This window comes from Corvus moneduloides, chromosome 1, assembly GCF_009650955.1.
Source record: "Corvus moneduloides isolate bCorMon1 chromosome 1, bCorMon1.pri, whole genome shotgun sequence".
NCBI lineage: Eukaryota > Metazoa > Chordata > Aves > Passeriformes > Corvidae > Corvus > Corvus moneduloides.
Window position 1 is genome coordinate 96,076,359 of NC_045476.1, and position 20,934 is coordinate 96,097,292.

The following is a 20,934-nucleotide window of genomic DNA, read 5'->3' on the forward strand; positions in this document are numbered from 1 at the left end:
ATTTTTGATCAGACCACATATCTCCTTTTGTAACAGAAGGGGATCAAATTAATATTTTTGAAGATCAGTACCCACATTAGTTCTTCTCTCGCTCAACATTTTTATCTCAATTAGATCTTAAAATCTTCACAAATTAGAGTTGCTCTTCTGCATTATACTATTACAAAGAATATTTCTTCCATGACCTTGTGATGTAACTATTTGTTAAGAACAATTAGCCTGCAAGCCTCTTCCTAAAAAGTGATACAAGGAGACATTATTAATAGGACTAGTGCAGAACTAAAAATCCTGGTAGCCTGAATAAATTTTTATGACTAACACAATCCTGAGAACACAAGATGATTGAAATTTAAAAGAACTTGCAAAGATCAAAGCATCCTCACTTCTTCTGTGAAAGTAATATTGTCAAAACCCCAAATGAACACTTTTCTCCAGAGTTCCATATCATATATTCAGATAAGCACAGCTTCACATTTTTTAAATCCCTTTTTCCATCTTTGAAATGTTCTCCCAGCTGCCCTTGTATTGTCAGCTCCCACCAACTCTTCAGAAGCATCTGGAAACATTCCCCCATTATCTCCCAAAGGGCAGGGCTAAAAGATAACATTTGGACTGTGAATGATCTTAGGTTGCCTTTAAATACCAGCAGTTAGGAATGTTATTCTTGTCCATAACATAATACTTTTTCCTTTAAGTACAGAAAAACTTGAAGGGAAACAGGAAGGTGGAAATGAGTTTTCTTCATCTCGATTTTCCTGGCTTTACTTTCAACCTTTCAGTCAATTACTCCCACCTTCAGTATCACTTTGTTCTTATTTCTTAATTACCTTGACTTTTCATTGTTATTGTCATTTCCATATTTCTACTGCCTGAAAAAGCCAGGTGTGGTATTTAGCTCTCTGTTCAATACTTCTGTTAACTTGTGTGATCAAGTTACTGAACAAATAAAAGAATGAGTGCTTCAGCATTGCTTCCTCTGACTCAATCTCTGACTACTTGTTTTCTCTGCTCTTATCTGTTGCATGTATTCTTACTGCTCACTCAGATGGTAGCCAGTACTATTATGTATATCCTAAGCACTATTCTGCACTGTTTAGATATCTAATTTCTCTTTATAGGAACATAATGGTTAATCTTTCTTTTTTAAATGAAAGGCCATACAGTTACACCAACTTTGTTATACCTTCATCATTTTGGTTGAAGCTTTTGTTTTGCTGTTCCTAGTAACCAAATTACTGGTCTTTGAGAAACTACAGCTTTCACATAATTAACAACAGACACTAAATTGACCAGGTAATAGCTCTGATGGGTCTATTCTTATTGAGTATGCCCTGCCCAATATTAACACACAGCATTCATCTGGCAAATTGTATCACCTTGGAATTGGAGCACACATACAATCCCCACAGGGCAGCTGAACAAGCTTTAGGCAAGGCTATTGAAACTGAACAATCCCCTTATTACAACTGAATAATCTCTAATGGCTTCTCCTAGAAACCCTAAGCGGGATATCAAAAATGAGCAGTGAGGCTAGCTGGAATTCAGGCATGGGAATGTGATAGACCACCCAGGATAGATCGAAATATTAACATGCAGCACCTTGGTATTCTGTTTTCTCACAGTTGAGTGCTTGCTTCTGTGTCTCATTTACAGGACAGTACGCCAATTTGCTTGCTGGCTTTTCACAATAGTATCTGCCTACTTCAGAAATAACAAGTGAATTTAGTTTCACAGTATTGCTGCTACAGATCATCCCTCTCCTGATTGTGCTGACAGCAAACTGTAACACAGCAAGCAAGGTAAAGAATCCTATTTTATATACTCATTTTCCACACCAGGTGTCTGACCGTAGCTGTATTTCTTACTATTCTCTGTATTCTTCAGTTATGTCAAAGTGTGGAGTGAAAGGAGAATTCTGGCTGATTTCTCTTATAACAAAAGGGACTCAGTCCTCTTCTTGAGAATCAGATGTAAAAACCTGAAGTAAACTTCAGCTTGCCAGAAGACCACCTCTAGAATGTTGAAGCCTGAACCTGCTTGGGTAATTATAGAAACTGAGGGCTGTAGGCAGGTGAAACTCCAGAAGTTAACACTCAGCTTCCTTAAACTTGAAGCTAGTATTCTTCATCTTATTACAACCTTTGTCATCAGCTCAGCTTCCACTTCAGCAAGGAACAGGCAGGGGACCCTCCAAACAACTCCCTTGTCAACCATACAGTCCTGATCCTCTTCCAGAGAGTGCACTCCTGCTGCAATGGACACGAGTCCCAGCAGCATGCACAGACAAACTGCTCACTGAGTACTCTAATGGTACACAGGCAGCTGGAGGTCCTGACACTTTTATGCCCTTTGGTGATGCAAGATTTCCCCCACATCTAGTCATAATGCTCATTCCTGCAGTCATTAACCTGTTAATGAATAGAATTTGTCTTCTTAAGTTAACTTTTCTGTTATCAAATGGATTTGATTTCAATGCATTTCAGGCATTTTCTTTGGAAGATGAGACGGAAACACCCAATTCAACTATTTGTTTTCTGTGTCTCAACCCCTTTACTTTCATTTCTCATAGGGCATTTAGCTCTCCAAGATAACCCACACTTAGAATTCTTGTCATCCAGCCTCTCCTAAAGAAAGAACAATCTCTCATCCTTCATCCTTGGTCTCTAACATCAATATGTTCATTTCCAAAGCTGACACAAAACTGCCCTCATGATCTCAAGTTGTCTTTGAGCCACTTTCATCTTAAAATCACCATTTACTTTCATGTTTCAGTTACAGATGCTACACAACTTGCCCTTTGTTTTTTCAAACTGGGTAGTGGCAAAATTAAAAAACAAAATCCGTAATAGGTTCTTCCAGAATTTCTACTCTAAAGTGACCTATTGAAAAGCCACTTCCTGCTTTTCAAACCAGGCCAAAACCACTTTGATTTTACCTTCAGTTTAATAACTTCCTATAATATTCTGTACTAGAATGAAAAGCAAAAATTTATTCTAGCTTCTTGCGGAGAATTTAGACAAAGGACTGCGAACAGATGATCAATACAAGTCTGACTTTGGGCATTCTAACTACTTGCTATGTATAGAAAACAATTATCTTTTCATGGCAACACAAGAAATATTTACAAATTAGGTAAATACATACCTCACTAGCAAAGCAGCCTTTGCCACCATGCTACATTATGCTAACTTTATGAAGTTTGAAGTATAATGGCAACTGAAGATTCATATTACTAGATCCTTTAAAAAAAATTTGGACCTGTTTTATAACTTGACAAGTGCAGTATATATACAGAAAATAATGCTTTCTCTCCTTCACTTACTGATGTTTGCACCATCATAGCTCGCTGGTCTCGCATTTTCCGTACAATATCCAGTGGATAAACAGGTTGGTTCCTTTCAATTAAGCACATGGCTGTTTCCATAGTGACCAATACACCAGTGCGACCGATTCCTGCGCTGTGAAATGCAACAGGAAAATAGTCTATAAAATTAGGTTTTTGCAATGCACCAGATTCATATCACAGTCTTAATAGTAGGATGCTAAACAGCCTTGGAAATAACAGGAAGATCCTAGTAAAATTCAAAGAGAGTGCAAAGTTTATTTTTACAGCAACTTCAGTAATATTTTCTGGCAACTACTAAAAAGAAAAGTTTTTTTAATATAAATAAAACTAAAACCTCACTTAAAGTAAATGCATTTTTAAACAATTATAACTGCTCAAACTGTACTGGTTTGGTATTTTTGTCTTAAAAAAGGTAAGAGCTAAGTGACTGCTTTTATGATGCACACTTGAACAGCTGGAAAAAAAAATTTGCAGTAGCATTCAAAACGAGATTACAACAATGGTAGAGGATAAAAACCAGAGAATAAAAATAAATTGCAGATTATCAGACCTGTGATAATTATGTGACTAAGCCATTTCACCTAAAGGTTGCAGGAGAAAGGGAGACAAAGTAAACTCTTCCTTTAGACATAACATCAGTGTTTCTGTCTTCAGCAGTAAAATTTACACCTAATTTTACAGTTTAAAATTTTCATCTAATTCAAGGAATCTCCTGTCTTGCAGATAAATGTTTCACATCAAATGCTTATTCTAAGGCTGAAGCATATCTATAATCAGAAGTTTAAAACCCAAGTACCTGCAGTGTACAAGAACTGGCTCGTTCTTTATTCTCTTTGGCCTCATACAGGTCACAAACTCCAAGAAGTCCATGGAGTCATCAGGAACGCCATGATCAGGCCAAGCTACGTACTGGAGATGGGTGACGGTGTGTTGCTGTTCTGTCTAAAATACAGTAAAGTTTTCAAAAAATGTCCAGTGTTATGACTCCTGTATTAATGTTTACTAGATACAAGTAATATTTTTCACAGCGAGTGTTTTCTGCAGATATGGTAAGAGACAGATGGTATAGAAAAAGTGATTTTAAAATTAAGTGTGAAATATGGACATGTAACTCTTGAAAGAATTCATAAAACATAGCATTTTCTAAATAAATGAGGTATCAAGTTTAACTTCTGCAATCTAAAGATTTTAATTTTTTTTATTTATTGACTGTTGACTCATTATACTCTGACATCATTGATTCAACCTGAGGTAAAATGCTACAAGACATAAGTATGATAGTACTATACAATAGTTTAGAACTGGTTGGGAAACAACTGAGAACAGCAGAACTCTTGAGAATCATACCAATATAACAGGGGTTTAGGGCTCTACAATCTATTGTAAATGTCTGTGAACACTTAGAGATTCAGGAATAATGAAGTTGCCTGCAACACTTGCTAAATCTGGTTTCTGTTAGAAAAAAAAAAAAATATATGTATCATTCATACATACATGCTCATTGTACATATATGAATGACATCTGTACGATCCACAGGAGGATACATTTCTGTATGGAAGCAATATAATTAGTTAAAAGGTTCTGTTATACAAAGAGTTCTTTTTTTGAATCAATTATACATAAAACCCCCACGGTTTTACAGAAGTTCTTTCCGTTTAGCTTTTTGTTAACTTTGATTATGAAATCACTCAATCATCTTTGCAGTCAGATTGGGCTCAACTGATATGTTACAGATGTAACTAATGATTAAGGTGGGAAGGAAAAGTCCTAAGATGCTCGTGAGCTCTGCTGCATCACGCAGCAAGGATCTCACACTTTACAAACTGAGACAAGTCTTTACGTTCCTTTATTCCTTCCACATGTTTTGCAATAGTTAAGCTGATACCTACATTTAATTTATGTCCATTACCAGACTTAACATTTGACACCCTACTAAAATAAAACTCCTTTAGCACTGGATTAGTCTATAAAAACTGGCCTTCCCCCAGTGGTGCACACAGGAATGTTTTTGTGATGTTAGTGACTTTAAATTTTTTCCCCTTTTCTCTTATGCTCACAACTGTTGAAATATAGGACTTGTTTTAAATGTCTTCAACTGCTTGTTTTCTCCTCCCACTTGAGGATGTTCCACTCCCAGGGAACAGGTTAGTAGGACACAAAAGATAGAATAAGTACTACCTATGTACTAAGTAGAGTCTTAGAAAATACATTTATTCCCGTCAAAGCAATTGCAGAAATTTACAATTGCCCACAGGGACAAAAAGAAAGAAGACACAGCTCATACTTTGTTTCTTAAAGGCAGAGCGTGAGCAATCAACAATTAAAAGATCCAGCATAAGGCCCATGTGGACAACATAATCTAACAGTAATAACCAAGCTCGCTGTAATACGAATTGCATTGGGATCTATCATCCATGTCATCAAAAGATGCACAATTACCAGGATCTCTGCAGGAAAAAGCATGCATGTCTTTTTGCTACCCAGCTGTGCTGAGCAGAAAAAGTTGACTTTGATCAAATGATTACTGTTCACATTTTTCTGAAATGCCACAGATTGAAAAAAATACAAAAACATGTCTAGAAAATGTCATTAAAAAGTCCTCCTTTGAAAATCTGCACATGCTTAATCAGAACCTCTTCAAAAGGGAAATGAGATAAAGCAGCAATTACACGGAAGAGTTTGAGCTGATTCTCTTAAATCAGAGACGTTTTAATTAAACATCCTGGTGAAACAAAGACTTGATTAATTTGAAAGTTATCCAAGACTGAGTATCCAGTTGTCTTCCATGTGCTTCAAGAACTAAAACTATACAACCTGGACAAGTGCCAGTGGCACACCTGAGAAACACTGACAGTGATCTGTAGAAGCAACAAGTCATTTTACAAGCTCAGAACAAATGAAAGAATTAACTTAATTTTTACTTATCAGCACTTCAGGCTCAAATACAGCGAGTTGCATTAAGTTAAATAGTTTACAGACACTAGGTACAGAAAGCATGTTACATAAGATTATTCAGAGTGAGACTACTTTAAGAACATGCACTTAGTTCTCAGAGCTGCTGCTTTTGCTGTAAGCATCTTCAATTTCTGTTATGTGCCCTAATCATCTTTAGAGACCAATATAGGTGTTAATTATTCCAGGTATGCCTCAAGCTTCAGAGTAGCTTTCTAATTATTTGTGGTTTAAAATGATCAGTTTTGATTCTTTTATTGAGCTCTTCTGAGATGATTCAAAATGCTGAAACTTGACTATTCTGCCACTTGCTTTTCAAAAGGCACAAGTATTTTAAAACGCTTTATGTTTTATTAGCAATTTAAACCTAATGTAAACAGTAAATATATTCATTTATGTTAGAACTAGTTTTTCTATGTCTAAGCTTTTATGGCACATGCGGAAAATATCAAAGCAGTACTCTGATGAAGTCCAGATTTTTTAAAGCTATTTTTAGCAGGGTTTTTGGCTTTTTTAAAAACATTATATCTTGAAGTCTAGTGAAAGTCAGTTTTCAAATTCAGAAAATGTCAGCCAAACAACACCCCACATGGAAATAACTTCCATTAAAAGACCATCACACTTACTAAAATCTAGCACTTACACAAGAAAAAAAATGCTAGAATTGTAGTTACTGTTCCATAGTTAGCCTTATAGTACATGTTCTGTTAGCAATACCTATTTTTAAACACTATTCCTCCCAGATACTGCTCCTTTGTTACAAACCTGGTAATGGAAAAAAAGAGGTAACTTCTCATGATAGTCAAGTTACTCATCAAACCACTATTCTCTGCAACTCAGTTTAAATTTTTTCCACAAGTTTTTCCTTTTGCACTGAGGTTTTCAATGACAGTCCTCCTAATGATGGATAAATGCATAATTTTTCTTCATAAAAATCAGACTTTATTAGTCCTGTTTTATGAGTCTTGGAGAAAGTGAGACAGCAAGAGCTGCTTATGGCTTGGTTGCTATTTTTGCGTAACTTGACCTTGTACACCTTGCTATTCCAAAATTATTATTTTTTTTTTAAATTCATGTGGACTGATTTCAATGGAATTAATGTATTTGGCATTTCTCCAAATCAGTTTAAAAATTATGGATTCAAAAAAATTGGCCCAAACAACAGACTCCAGTGACACTTCAGGATTATGTGACTTGCCCAGTTTATTTGTCACCCCTTTGGCCAACATTTAGCTTCTTCGTGGCATTGATCGAGATTTACTTAATAAGGAGCTACAGAGGTCTAAGACATTATGTTTTTCCCCAGCTGTTTGTTATTGTGCTTCTGATAATGGTTATTGTCATTACAGCAAAGTTGTTCAGCAAAAAAATCTCCAACAAAACTATGTACTTGTCCATACCCCTCCTGGGCAAGACATCTAACTGCAGCAGTAGCTTCATTGTGGTCAAGATAACATCCTAGATTTTGCTCAGAAGCACATGATCTTTTCCAGTAACTCTGTCCTTGGGGCTGAAACTCCTGACAAAGAATAGGCCTGTCACAGGTAATGCTTCAAACAGCTGCTCTAACACTTGTAATACAGCTGTACTGTCAAGACCTTCAGCCACAAAAATATCTATTGTTCATCCTTCTGCAGTTTGCAGCCTTGCTTATTATAATTATAGCAAAAGGCAAACTTCCTTGTTTCATTCTCCTTAAACGACAGACTCTCCCTGATTAATAAAAGATTTGTGTGCTCTCCATAAAATCAATACACAGAGCTTATAATCATAATACTCATATAGAAAGAAGGAAATTTAAACTTGAAATGTCAACCTTAGTTCTTACTTTTCTTAAAAACCAAGCAATTGATTTTGCATTTCAATGTTTCAGTTAATGTCCTTTTTCACACAAGTTATAACATAATCTTCAATAATGAGATAAAAAAGATCACAATGTAGAACTACATTAACCCTGAAATGGTCTTTTTATCTTCTAAGCAGGAAAAGGTGTGCTCTTTGCCAGTATGCTTCACAAACATACCTTGAAAGTTGAGTCTTTGAGCTTTGAATGATCAGGGTTAAGGCCCCGTTTCTCAAGAGTAGATACTCTGGCAAGTGGCATTTGGCATTTCTTGGACAACCGTTTACACAGCATTATGCTGCTGTATACAGTTGCCGTAACACTTCTAACTTAATTTTGTTCTTTGGCTCTTTATGATTCAAAACCAGTGATATTTAATGGCCAATCATACATTGCAAGGCATTTATCTTAAAGGAAGCTCAATGAAAATTTGTTTCAGGCTTCTTATGCTATTTTGCCAAGGATTATAAAGAAATATGTATCTTGTTTTACAAAATAGTGCACTGTGTGATGAACTCTGCACTCATGCTACACAATTTCTTTCCTTTAGTCTGTTTGCTCTAGTCCTCAAAGTGTTCTGAAGCTTTTTCTGAAAAATAAAAAGCCTTAACCAACCTCAAAACCCCCCAGACTCAGTGTTACAGTATAGCTTTCAATCTTGGTCTTGAAAAGAAAAGGCAAGAAATTGAGCCTTCATTTTATGAGACTTAGAAAGGTTACAAATAATTTGAGTGACAGGCACCAAAACTTTGTGTATATATAGTTGTAGTACTACTTTTATAAGGGTAATTTCTTCTGTGCTGCCATTCAAGTTTATCACTTTCAGATTATTTGGCCAAAATACAGAAACAAGTATGCTGCTCCCTGACTGGGTGGTTTCTCATACCTTAGAAACAGAAATACTATAAACCGTCTTAACTGAATGACCTTTAAGTACTGACATTTGACATCTCACATGTTTATGCCTGCAAAGGAAAACTTAATCACACTAAACCAAATTTGGATGCACTCTCAAGAGACTGTCAAGTTACAAAGGTATGAGACTAAAGGATTGGTCATTTTGCTGTAAGAACATGAATTCAATGTTATATTTCAAAACAGATACTGCCTTTTCCTTGCTTACTACTTAATATTACTACTAGAAATTCTGGTAACAGTAAAAGCTCCTTAACTATACAGAAGTTTAAAAGATTGACTACAAATTAGCCTTTGGTCAGTATACAGTGATTTCTTACACATGATAGCACAAAGCCTTCATCTTTTAAAAAAAAATATCTCTGGCCATAGAATTTTGGAGAAGAGAGGAAGAAGGGAAACATATAAGAAATGCAGGTCAATTTAGAAACAAAAACCAAACTTCAAACCCTATCAATCAGGTTGTGGGAAGTCTAGATGTGACCTGAACACAGATTTCACAACACAAGATAACATGCTGTGTTTTGCCTTCTCTTTGCTTTCTGATTCACTAGACATTAGTATGAAAGTACTAGGAGCTATGGAATATATGTATCTTTCATAAATTGAGCATATTTCAATTGAGATTCATACGGATTTTTTTCTTTTTTAAAATCTGACTAAAGACAATGAAAAGGAACTGGTGAGATTCTGCATCTTCTCTCAAAACAACTTTATTACACTTTACTTCTTTATTCGCTGTTCTAGCTGCATGTGCCATTAACCAAGTGACCCATATTTCATCCTTGAAAGAGCAGATTTACTTAGGAAAACACTCTCATTATAAATTAAAGTACTTGTGAGGAGTCAGTGACTGCAAAACTATTTAGAGAAAAGCACTAAACTTCCTTATGATGCTTATTGCAGTACCTGGGCAGCATAATATATTATAGAACTTCAAACAGTGTGTCTTTGAAGAAGCTCTAAAGAAATAATCATGTTGATCCATATAATATACACATATTCTATGTTAAAAAATGTGTGTGTACATATAGACATATGCATATTCACACACAGACATATACATTGTCAAACACGAATCTATAAATAAAATAATAAATAAAATAAATATAATATATAAAACATCTATAAATGTATTCATTCAGCTTGTTTGAGGATAATTAAAGGCAAGGGGCATTTACCTCAACGTTTGTAATGACCATTTCTCTAACAACATAAGCAATCGTGCAGTCTTCAGAGTGGCATCTGACACGGAAGCAGCCATATTCCATTACATCTGGTGGATCAGGCCAATACTGGTGACATTTGGTCTGTAAAGAAAATTAGGCGCACACCAAGACAGTTGTATACAAGCCCTTCTGTTTCCAGCCTTCCCTCCTATGTCATGGTTCAGGGAATTTAAAGAGCAGTATAAATTCTGTTCTGGTTTGCTGGTGGGATATTTTTCATCCAAATTGAAAAATAACAGGACAAAATAGATTAAATTCTCCATAAACTTCTGTTTTAGTGATTTATAATAAATACTCAGGTAAATTGGATGCACGATGCTTTGTCTGCTGCTGCTTATCTGTAATTGCTAGAATGACTTCTCAAGGCATAATGTGGGAGAACAAAGATGGATTTATTCTGTCTTAAGAAAAGAAGTGCAGGGGTTAAACTTGTACCTAACTTTAGCCATCTAATAGCAGGTTACAGCAAAGGCAGAGCCACACTTTTCTTGAAAGTGAACGATGAAAGGACAAGAGGCAACTGTAAAGAAGCAACAAGGGAAATTCTGACTAGATGTTGGCAAAGAAATTCCACAAACAAGGACGAGCAGAGAAACAAGAAGCCCTATGAGAATGTGGAATCTCCACCTGTGGAAATAATCAAAACTTTGATGTGACACTGCAACCTGCCCAAAGTTCAAAGCTGTTTTTGTACGTAACTTAAATCACAGAGTAGCAAGAGCTGGAATTTTTGAAAAGTTAAAATTTCTTAATTTTACCTTTAATAGGGCTCAATTTTCAGAGGCTTGAAATCCAAATTATAACCATCGTGCCTGAAATTTTTACTGTGGTAATTTATCTTAAATACTTTCCCCTTCAAATTTAAGCCAAAATAACGTACTTATTTCTAAAAAAATGAACAGTACTGTGGAGAAAAAAAATTCCATTGTACAAATCTTAACACCATTGGAAAGACATAGTCCGGAATGTAAAACCTCCAGGGACTGGGAAAAGGTTTGGCATTTGCCAATGGGGATATTCTTGACAAGAACATACATCTTTTTCTGTCTCTGAAAGTTCAGCTACAAACTGAGCAAATCTAAATAATTTCTGAAAGCAAACAAAGCTCATAAAAAGTGTCTGGTGTGCAAAGGTACCAGCAGGATGATTAGAAGATATCAACAATTGCCTTGAAGTTTCCAGCTCACTGGATGAACTCCAGACTATTACTAATCTGTTTCTCCTCAATACAAGGAAATGAATGCACCAATACAATCAAAAGATGAAGGGAGTATATTTATGTCAGGTGATGTTCAATGATGTCTGCTTCCATGAGCAGCTACATAACCTGACTGCAGTTAGAACCTAATTGTTGCTTACCTGTCCTTCCTTACATCTCAATCTTTATGCTATTTAAGACTTCAAATACTCACTCCCTTGCTTTCTAAAAACACTGGGTTTTGACTGGGGTGCCAGATAAACTTCATAGTGTAGGACAGATCACACAGGAAATACAGCTAAAGGCTACAGTGAAGGCACACAGGAGTCATCACCTTCTCCACCTCTTAAAAAATCCAACTGTTGCGTTTTCAGCTTCTAAAACTTCAAAACCACTTCAAACCTTCCACTTAATCTAAAAAGTTTATCTTAAAACTACAAAGGACACGTTAAGTCAAAATACACCAGATTTTCACTATACTACTCCAAAATTCAAGGACAGACAGAATTTATCTAAACATAATTAGAAGAATTATCAGAGCAATTCTAGGAAAGAACCTGAGATGTAAATAAAAATAAGCAAGCTAAATTCTGATCGCTAGTAAATACCACAATGGCAGACTTCTTTTTACAGCTGGACCACAAGGTTTGCTCGACCCACTCAATGCTTCCAGACATTTGCTGAATCTTTTGGAGAGAAACTGACACATGGAGCCCAATACTCAGGGGGAAAAGTAACAGCACGTAGTACTTGTCTGATCAGCACAACAGAGTGAATGCAGACAGCTGGTTTGTTTGCAAAGCAGCATAACAAAAAGCAGAATGAGGACTAACTCTTCCCTCCAAGTAATTCAGAAAGCCTAGCCTTCAGAAGGATGATTCAACAGAGTAAGTTGGCCTCTTTTAGGGTTATTTAACCATAACAATGGAAAAAAGTTCAAAGGTACAGTACATTTCTTCAGCATACAAAGAACCTGGGCACTTACCCGTCCTCGTTCGGTGAGAGTTGTTAACATGATGATCAGTGACAATTTGTGGTCCCACACTACTTGCCAGAAGTGTGCACATGTGTGTGGAAGAGGCCCCTGAGTAGCAATGTACCGGTTCACAATGCCAGCAGAAGGAATTTCCATCTACAGAGGGAAAGAAAAATCCTACCTTAAGTTTGCTCTCACTACTCAAGAACTATTTTAACTCAGCATTTCATTCAAACAGGAAGTTTTGAGGGACGATTAAGGCAAAAAGTAATAAGACAGCCAAGATCACAATTAGTTATGTGAAAAACTTTTAAATCATTTTTACATCATTAAATCATTTAAAACAGATGTAAAGCACAGATTCTATAGTTCTAGATGCTGACCTATGAATAGAAGATTAATAGTGAAAATGTACTTGAAAACCTGAAACTGCAAAGTTTTCTAAATTTTCTTTAACATTTAGTAAGGAATGATGGCAGGGTATATGCACCAAAGGTACACTAGCAAAAGCTGTTTACTGCCTGATACTAAACACAGGAAGTTAATTGACTCTGTGATTTAGGTGCTTAGCTTATGTATCTGACACAAATATATACTCATTTTCCCCTCTTTTCCCTGACTCCCAGCCTGCACTTGATTGATTAGGGAAGCCAAGGATCTGGTTTATCTTCTGGATCCTTCATAGCATAGCTGATAGGCTGTAAACGGTTCTAGAGGGAAAGAGGCTTACTTTTATGGAGACAACCTCAGCATTTGAAGTATATGGAAAAATAAAACAATTGTTACTGGTTAGAGACTCTGCACATTTCCACATGGTAGCACCCGCTGTATGTTAGGATGGTCACTTGTCTCCCAACAAACACAATCTTTTACATTATGAAACTTTACATCTTTTACATTTACAAATCCCCAAATTTAAAACAAAATATCCTTATTCCCTAAAAAACCCAAATTTAGTCTGCTTTAGTAATATAGTAAGTGAGTAGATGCAGGTCTCTGTATGACTTACATTCACATAATTTGCATTAATGTAATCTTCATCTCCTTGCAGTATTATCCTTGTGGCATCATCTGCGCACACACACACACACACACAAGAAAAAGGGAGTAAAATTAGCAATTAAGGCACATGCTTCCCCTCTATTAAGCTAAAAAAAAAAAGCTGAGGAATTGCAGAGACACAAACAGCAGAATACAAACCAGAATAAATTTCCTTTTAGAAAAATAAAATGACCAATTACATGACTTCAATTATATAATGAAATCTTTAATCAGCAAGTTCAATACAGCAATTTTAAAATGCAAAATAGGCAGAAACTGTACTTAAGACTCACAAGGTAGAACATCTTTGTATCTGTTCTTGTCCATATTCTGAGGTACCTTTGCACATGTAACAGCCAATCCTGGTTTCTTTCTATAAAGTTGCTGCAAAGTAGAATGAAAAATTATAAGATTTTGAGGGATGTGATTATGCAATACACCCACTAATTACATTCACACAAATATATATATATAGACTGAAAAAAAAAATCCTTATTTTCTTTAATATTTTTCCTATCCTTCTCCAGAATTCACTTGAGAGGTTTTTGTATTTAACATGACAAGAATTTATATTATTGCTATCCATCTAGGAAAAAAACAAACCAAAAACAGCATGTGAGCATCATTGATAAAAACTGTTACTGTGCAAGTTTGCCTTTTGCTTATAAAATCACAGACCAGAAGGACAACAGCGGTTGAGGGTAGAACGAGGGATCAATGAATGGCATCAGAACAAAAAAATAGATGCAGACTTATATTCTGAAATCAACTATAGTATAAAAATTTCAGAAAAAATTTTATTCTCTGGACTAAACCCATCCATTTCAATCCTGCAAGTACCTAAAAAACCAAAACTTCAATTTATTGCAATCTCTTAACATTTGACTTCTTCATTTTTGGGCCAACCCTTATGTAGCAAACTTCATCTGGAGTAAATGTGGACATATGAAATAGGGTATATATAATGTGTGTGTAACCAAAATTGTGAAGTTGGTGTTAGGTTAATGATTGGATTCTATGATCTTAGAGTTCTTTTCAAACCCTAATGATTTATGCTTCTAAGTACATCAAACAAGACAAAAAAAAGGTACAGAGAGGAAAAAACAACAATAACAAAACATTAAGAACTGTAATTATACAACTATAGCTTTTGTATATATTAAATGTATAGAAAAGCACCTTAGGAACTGAGTTATTAACGCGGCTATGCCAGAGTTTTACATCCTTCACTGAACACTTACCAAAGAGTTCACTACGTCTTACATGTTTAATGAAGATTTTGAATATTGTTCCATACATAAAATGGAATGAAACAAATAGGAGGCTAAAATCCCCTACTTTCTCGTCGAGAGAAAAAGAGAAACACACAAAAATATTTATTCTACTGAGATTTACTGGACCGTAAAACTCTGTATCACAGCTCACTGCATTTTTTAACTTATACAACATAAACAAGCCATGTGAGAACTTGATAATATATGTAATGGAAAAGCTTCTGTTTGTTATAAGTCAAGTTCCACTTTACTAGAGCCAGGTTGCAATTTCTGCCTTTTTCAGGAAGACAAGGAAGAATAATTTAAAGTCCAGTAACCATTCTCGAGCTACATTGATGCCTGGCAAACAGTCACTTGCTGTTGACACATTCGTTAAATTCTGATTAAATGGAGGTAGATATCTGGAAAAACTTGATTATTCACAGTCTACTGGCTAATTAGTTACTGTTTTCCTAAATTGAATGGAGAGTTTGAGAGTCACCAAAGCTGATGAGGAGACACTGCCATTACCTCTGGTTCTGAAGATCTCTAAACAATGAACTCGAAGCAAGAAGGCCACTAAGCTGTCCCCTAGTTTATTAGATTTCAAAAAGGTTTTGTGCTTTCTCTGTAATATCTATCCTTTTATAAATAGTGCCATAAAAAAAAGGATAAAATATAGGATCAAATATCGTATGAATATCATAATATCATATATCAGAATATAATAAAGGATCAAATACCCTATGATGTTCACTACAGAAAATTTGTGCAGAAATTGAGTCAACAAATTTGACAATAAGAAAGTATTGAAAGGTCAGTTCACATTTTTGAGTTACTGCTTCAATAGTCAACAGATTCATTGTAATTGCTGCATTGCATCCAGTGCTGTGGATTTTAGAAAGCAGTTATGAACCATTGTCTACAATTCCTTAAAAACAGGGGAATTTTAATTCTCAGAAATCGTGTAAAGAAGCAAACCTCATAAGAAGAGTGGTTTTGCAATAAACAACACCACGACTCTTCAGCCATTACCATTAAATTCTACAGCTTTAAAAAAAGCAGTGAAGGAAAAAATACCAAAAGGGAAAATTTTTATTGCTGTTCTACAAGTTTTCAATGACAGAAGGGGTTACTCCAGAACTCAATGCCAATTTTATAAATCATAATAAAGTAGGGTTTATCCAGAGCTACTATAAATGTTTGAATCTACAACAATAAAGCAACCACAAATGTACATACACTGCACTCCCTTGCCATTAGAGAAACAGATGAATTATCCTTTGGAATTTCTTACTAACACTGAAGGAACTAATTTAATAAAATATAAAGCATTTTATTAGTTTTCTATGACATTCCTTGCTAACACATTGAAGAACCTAGAAAAAGAAATAAAATACAAGACTGACCTCTGTCAAAATCCCACTATTCTACTCAATAAATTAACAACTGCAGAAAAAATACTAATTTAGTGAACTTTGTGTACTTGAGCCAGAAACACACTAATTCAAACACATTTTTCTCCACAGATGGTATTTTGTGTAAGACTGATAATTCATTCTTCCCTATTCTAAGTAGTGAAGTGTGAAACTGACGGGCAAGTCAAACTGTTGCTCTCTTGAGATAAGACTGATCAGGAACAATGAGATTTACAATTAATTAAAACCCCTATATTGCACACTGGTTACAGCTACTGGTCTATGCTAACAGCATTACAGAGTTGAGTATTACCTACCTCAAACTGAATAAGGACAGTGCCGCTTTCTAGCCCTCTTCTTAGCTGCTCCATAGACTCCTCCAGTGTATCACCACCAGATTCAGAACAGGCAGGAAGAATAGATTCTGGGACAGTGTGGGAATCAGCTTCATCTTCTGATTTGGGCTCCACAAATGGTTTCACTACTGAAAGATGTGTACAAAGTTATAATCCATTACATACAGCATTAATGTGTTTTTAACAGATATAAAAAATTAGCTATAAAGCTAATAATAATAAAAAATAGCTTGAAATAACAACAGTTTGCAAAACCTCAGGAAAGCAAATAGCAACGCATTTAATTGCATTTCTTTTTGTACTATATTACTGTAGAAACTATAAAGAGTAAAATGTCCCAATGATCTTCTGAAAGAAAAATGCAAAATGCCTGTTTATGAAGGCAAAGAACTTGAATTCCAAGCACAAGGAGTTTTTTGCAACCTTGTCTTACAGAATGGACTGCTAGATAGGCCAATGAAACACAACATCGACCATGGTAAAAAACAAGGGAGCTTTTCCTAAAAAAGTATAGGCCATAATTAGTGGAATATCTCTACAAAAACCCTTTTTTTTATACGTTTGGACCTCCAACAGCAAAACAAATGCAAAAATCCTTACATCACACTCCTTTGCCATTAGAGAAGCCACAGAACTATCTTTTGCAATTTCTTATGCTCACATTGAAGGAACTAACTAAAGTTAAAAAAATTATTAATCTGTTTTCTACAACATTCCTTGCTAACACATTGCAGAACATGACAAACATAATTGAAGTAATCTGCATAGCAGTTCTGCCCCTGTGAAAGGTATTGTATCACCAAACATGCCCAGCTGTGGCTATTCTCTGCAGTGATGGGAACAGTTCATATCTGCCAAACTTCAGAAAATGGGGAGCTGTTCATACTCATGCCTATACAAAATGACTGGTTTAGGGCCACAGGTTATCTTTAGATAAAAGCAGATTTCTCTTATCCGTAAGTTGGAAGGGAACTAGAAAAGTTAAGGGAAAACTAAATGCTGCATAAAGCCTGTGGAAAATGAAATAAAGAGCCCATCTGTCTTTCTAGAAACACAGTAAGTTTTAAATAAAGCCAGTGTTACAGAAGTACATATCACTTAGGCTGTTTCATTCACTCCTGTTTCCCAGTAATGCATAAACCCTTCAGATTTTTATAACTTCGTGTAATCAGAAACTCCGTGTAATTGTGGGTGCTAATGTCTTACCGTACCTCTTAAGGAAAGCAAATAATAAATTAAGAGTTTCACCTCATGTGAAAGCTCTTGGGATCTACAGGTCTTTAAGTAGGGAGTAAACAAAGCCAAGCTGGATGAGTTCCCCATTTTTAAACTTACAGGCTTAAGACCCTGCATATTTCAAATATTGTCTCCTCTTTGCAGGCAGCAGTTCTGCAAGCAGCCAGCAAAGGTTTAACTCAGTACTGTCACAAAATGTCTACTGTAAGAATAAGGTGAGGAGCAGCTTATTTGACTTGTTTCGTCTCATAATTGTGCAGGGGAACAGCCCATGAGTTTTTGTGAACCTGCAATTGGGAGGGGGGGGGGGTGTCATAAAATTATCCTTTATTTACAAAAAAAACCCAACACCCCACATCACCAAAAAAACTCTTTCAAGGGACTATTTATTCGCATAGATATTTAGACCAAAAGATAAGAAGAAATTCTAACTTGCTAGATTCTTTGTTGCAATGGTAAGAACCTATATAGTTTAAACTACTTGTACTACTAATTTGAATTTAGTGAGACCTACTTTTTCCACAGACCTATTCCAAGTGCACCGAGAACATGTTTATGCAAACAGAAGAGGGTATAACACAAGCATAAGAGAAACAGTCTCAAAAATATTAGAAGTGAATAAAATTAGCCCAGTTACCTTTCCTCCTGACCAAAAGTGCAAGCTCTCTTGTGTGAGATTCTCTGCTGGCTTTTATGAACATGACCACCTGGTCATGCGTGTGCTCTGAGATATCTCGGCCATTAATTAATACTATCTGATCACCTTCATTCAGCTTTGGTATGCATTTATCAGCCTGTTTCAAGACCAAAGAAACACATTAATGTCATCGCATCCAGCTGTGCAAGCAGGAACGTATAAGGATATTAAGTACATCATGTAAGCAAAGTCTTCACAGTTCTCCTGACAAAGTTTCATATTCTGTATCAGAAGATCTATCAAAGGATTCAGCTCTAAAGCTCGCATGCCTCAAAGGCTCTCCATGACGATAAGGAACAGTTCGAACAGCATATTGATAGCTATAAAAGGAATTCACGTTAATCAAACAGCCATCATCAAATTGCTCTCAAAGATCTGTATTTCAGACTCCAAGCCTCAACAACCTCTGAATTTCTGGAAAAAGAGTTTTGAGCATATAAAATAATTCAGTTCATTTTTATGCAGTGAATACTAAGAAGTCCAAATATGATTTTCATGAACATGATTTAAGTAACATGACATTCCCCAGGCATGCACTTTTTAAATTTCAAAGAAATCCATACACATGTCATATCTTTGTTATTTTGTAGATTCTTGTTTATATTTGGATTAACTGCTGAACTCTAGGGTTTGTTTGGCTATTTTTCTGCCACACACCTCAGTATGCTTAGTCCTATGTCCAGCACAAAGCAATTAAAGCTATGGCCAGGATATGATGATGATGCTACAAAGATGACTAAGGGACTAGAGCAGCTCTTGCATGAAGGAAGGCTCAGAGAGCTGGGAGTATTTAGCATAGAGAAGAAAAGGCTCAAGGGGATCTTGCAATGTACATAAATATTTGAGGGCAAGGCACAGAGAAGATGAAGCCAAGCTCTCAGTGGTGCCAGTGACAGGATCAGAGGCCAAGGGCTCAAACTGAAACACAGGTGGCTCCATATGAACATCAGGAAACAGTTCTGCTGCTATGGTGACTGAACACTCCAGCAGGCTGCCTGGAGATACTGTGGAATCTCCCACCTTGGAGCACTCAAAAGCCATTTGGATATGGTCCTGGGCAACTGACTCTAGGTGACTCTTGAGCGGAGGGGGGTGGACGAGATGATGTCCAGGTCTCTTCCAACCTTCTGTGATTCTCTAATAGGAATGTGCAGGATTCTACAACCTTTGAGTGTAAAGTAATGTAACAATTTTATTTCCATTGCTATCCTAATTTTATTTTGTCTAGGAAGTCTTCAGCTACACAGGAGTGATATACTTCTATAAACTTCATTTATTTATTGTATGAATGAGACACAGACCTTTACTGCTTTTATTGTTTCATAAGTGTTCCCTGTATTTCCTTAACAGCCAGCACAGGTTCCCTGAGCTTTATTCATTCAATATAATTAGACCTACCAAACAACTATCACCAAACCCTGAGTGTGAACAAGACATTAAAATTAGATCCAATCCTGATTATGCCTTGCACTGATGGCTCCTAACATATTGATATTACCAAATAATAAATAAGAGGTGGAAAGGAGAAATGATAATGAAAAAAATCAACAAGAAGTAAAATTTAAAATTAAAAAAAAAAATCAGGCAAGAATATGAAGAAAATAAATTGGGAGTCATTTGTGTCAGAGAACAAAGTAAAAGGAAAGAAAACTTAAGACCTGTCTTAGTGCCACAAAACAGACAAAGAAGAAGAAAAAGAAGCAAGAGAAAAGAAAGATGCATGCAGGAAGAAAACATCTCATGCAGAAAAGCTGACTAAAAATTTAAAGAAGAAATAGTTTTTCCCAACTTTTTCCATAGAAATAAGGAAAAAAAATAATGAAGGATAGGGAAGATTGAAAATGATTCATAAGAAATGTAAACAGAAAAAGAATGGGAATTAGGAACAGCCATGATGTTCTTCAGCACTGATTTAACTAGGTATACACAGCTCCCTAAGAACACCCTTGCCATATATTGTACAATTTACAAAGGGAAGACTGAAGAATGTAACTATGAATGACCGTATAATTTAATCTCTCTCAAATAATATTACGTTATTCCCTCTGAAATATAAATATGTGAAAAGACAGGTGATCTAAAGACCATATCAGGGCAGTGTAGGAGAGTCAAAATGTCAACAAGAACTTGGAATTGTTTCCGAGCTCCTATATTTGTCTATATTTTCGATTTCTTGGCTGGCTGCTATTAGTATTTATTACAGATGGAGACTAATATCTTTGCTCAAACAAACTTTGTAAATCACGTGATGTGTTAATGACTCGGCTTTCTTATTTGAATCACCTAACTATATAAAATATATCTCAAAGGAGAATTAATTCCTCCTATGCAAACATAATTTGTAGATTTTTCGGACACTGAGCTTTTCCAGACAATTAATTATGTCAATGCCTCCCTGTCCTATTGATACACCCAATGTGTCATTTTATGTTAATCACCTTCTATTGCTCCAAGAAGCATGCATGCTTTTTTT

General features: G+C 35.7%; 1 protein-coding gene across 5 annotated transcripts in view; it reads right to left on the reverse strand.

Moving 5' to 3' along the window:
* Positions 1-20,934, reverse strand: part of PTPN3 (protein tyrosine phosphatase non-receptor type 3) — a 165,049-nt gene that overhangs the window by 7,848 nt on the left and 136,267 nt on the right. For all 5 annotated transcript variants that reach the window (XM_032119156.1, XM_032119154.1, XM_032119175.1 and 2 more), the window contains 8 exons: positions 18,402-18,558; positions 16,490-16,656; positions 13,795-13,885; positions 13,470-13,531; positions 12,470-12,616; positions 10,239-10,367; positions 4,143-4,288; positions 3,323-3,458 (listed from right to left, as the gene is read on the reverse strand). In XM_032119156.1, the coding sequence (XP_031975047.1) occupies positions 3,323-3,458; positions 4,143-4,288; positions 10,239-10,367; positions 12,470-12,616; positions 13,470-13,531; positions 13,795-13,885; positions 16,490-16,656; positions 18,402-18,558 (1,035 nt within the window). The remainder of the gene's footprint in view (positions 1-3,322; positions 3,459-4,142; positions 4,289-10,238; positions 10,368-12,469; positions 12,617-13,469; positions 13,532-13,794; positions 13,886-16,489; positions 16,657-18,401; positions 18,559-20,934) is intronic.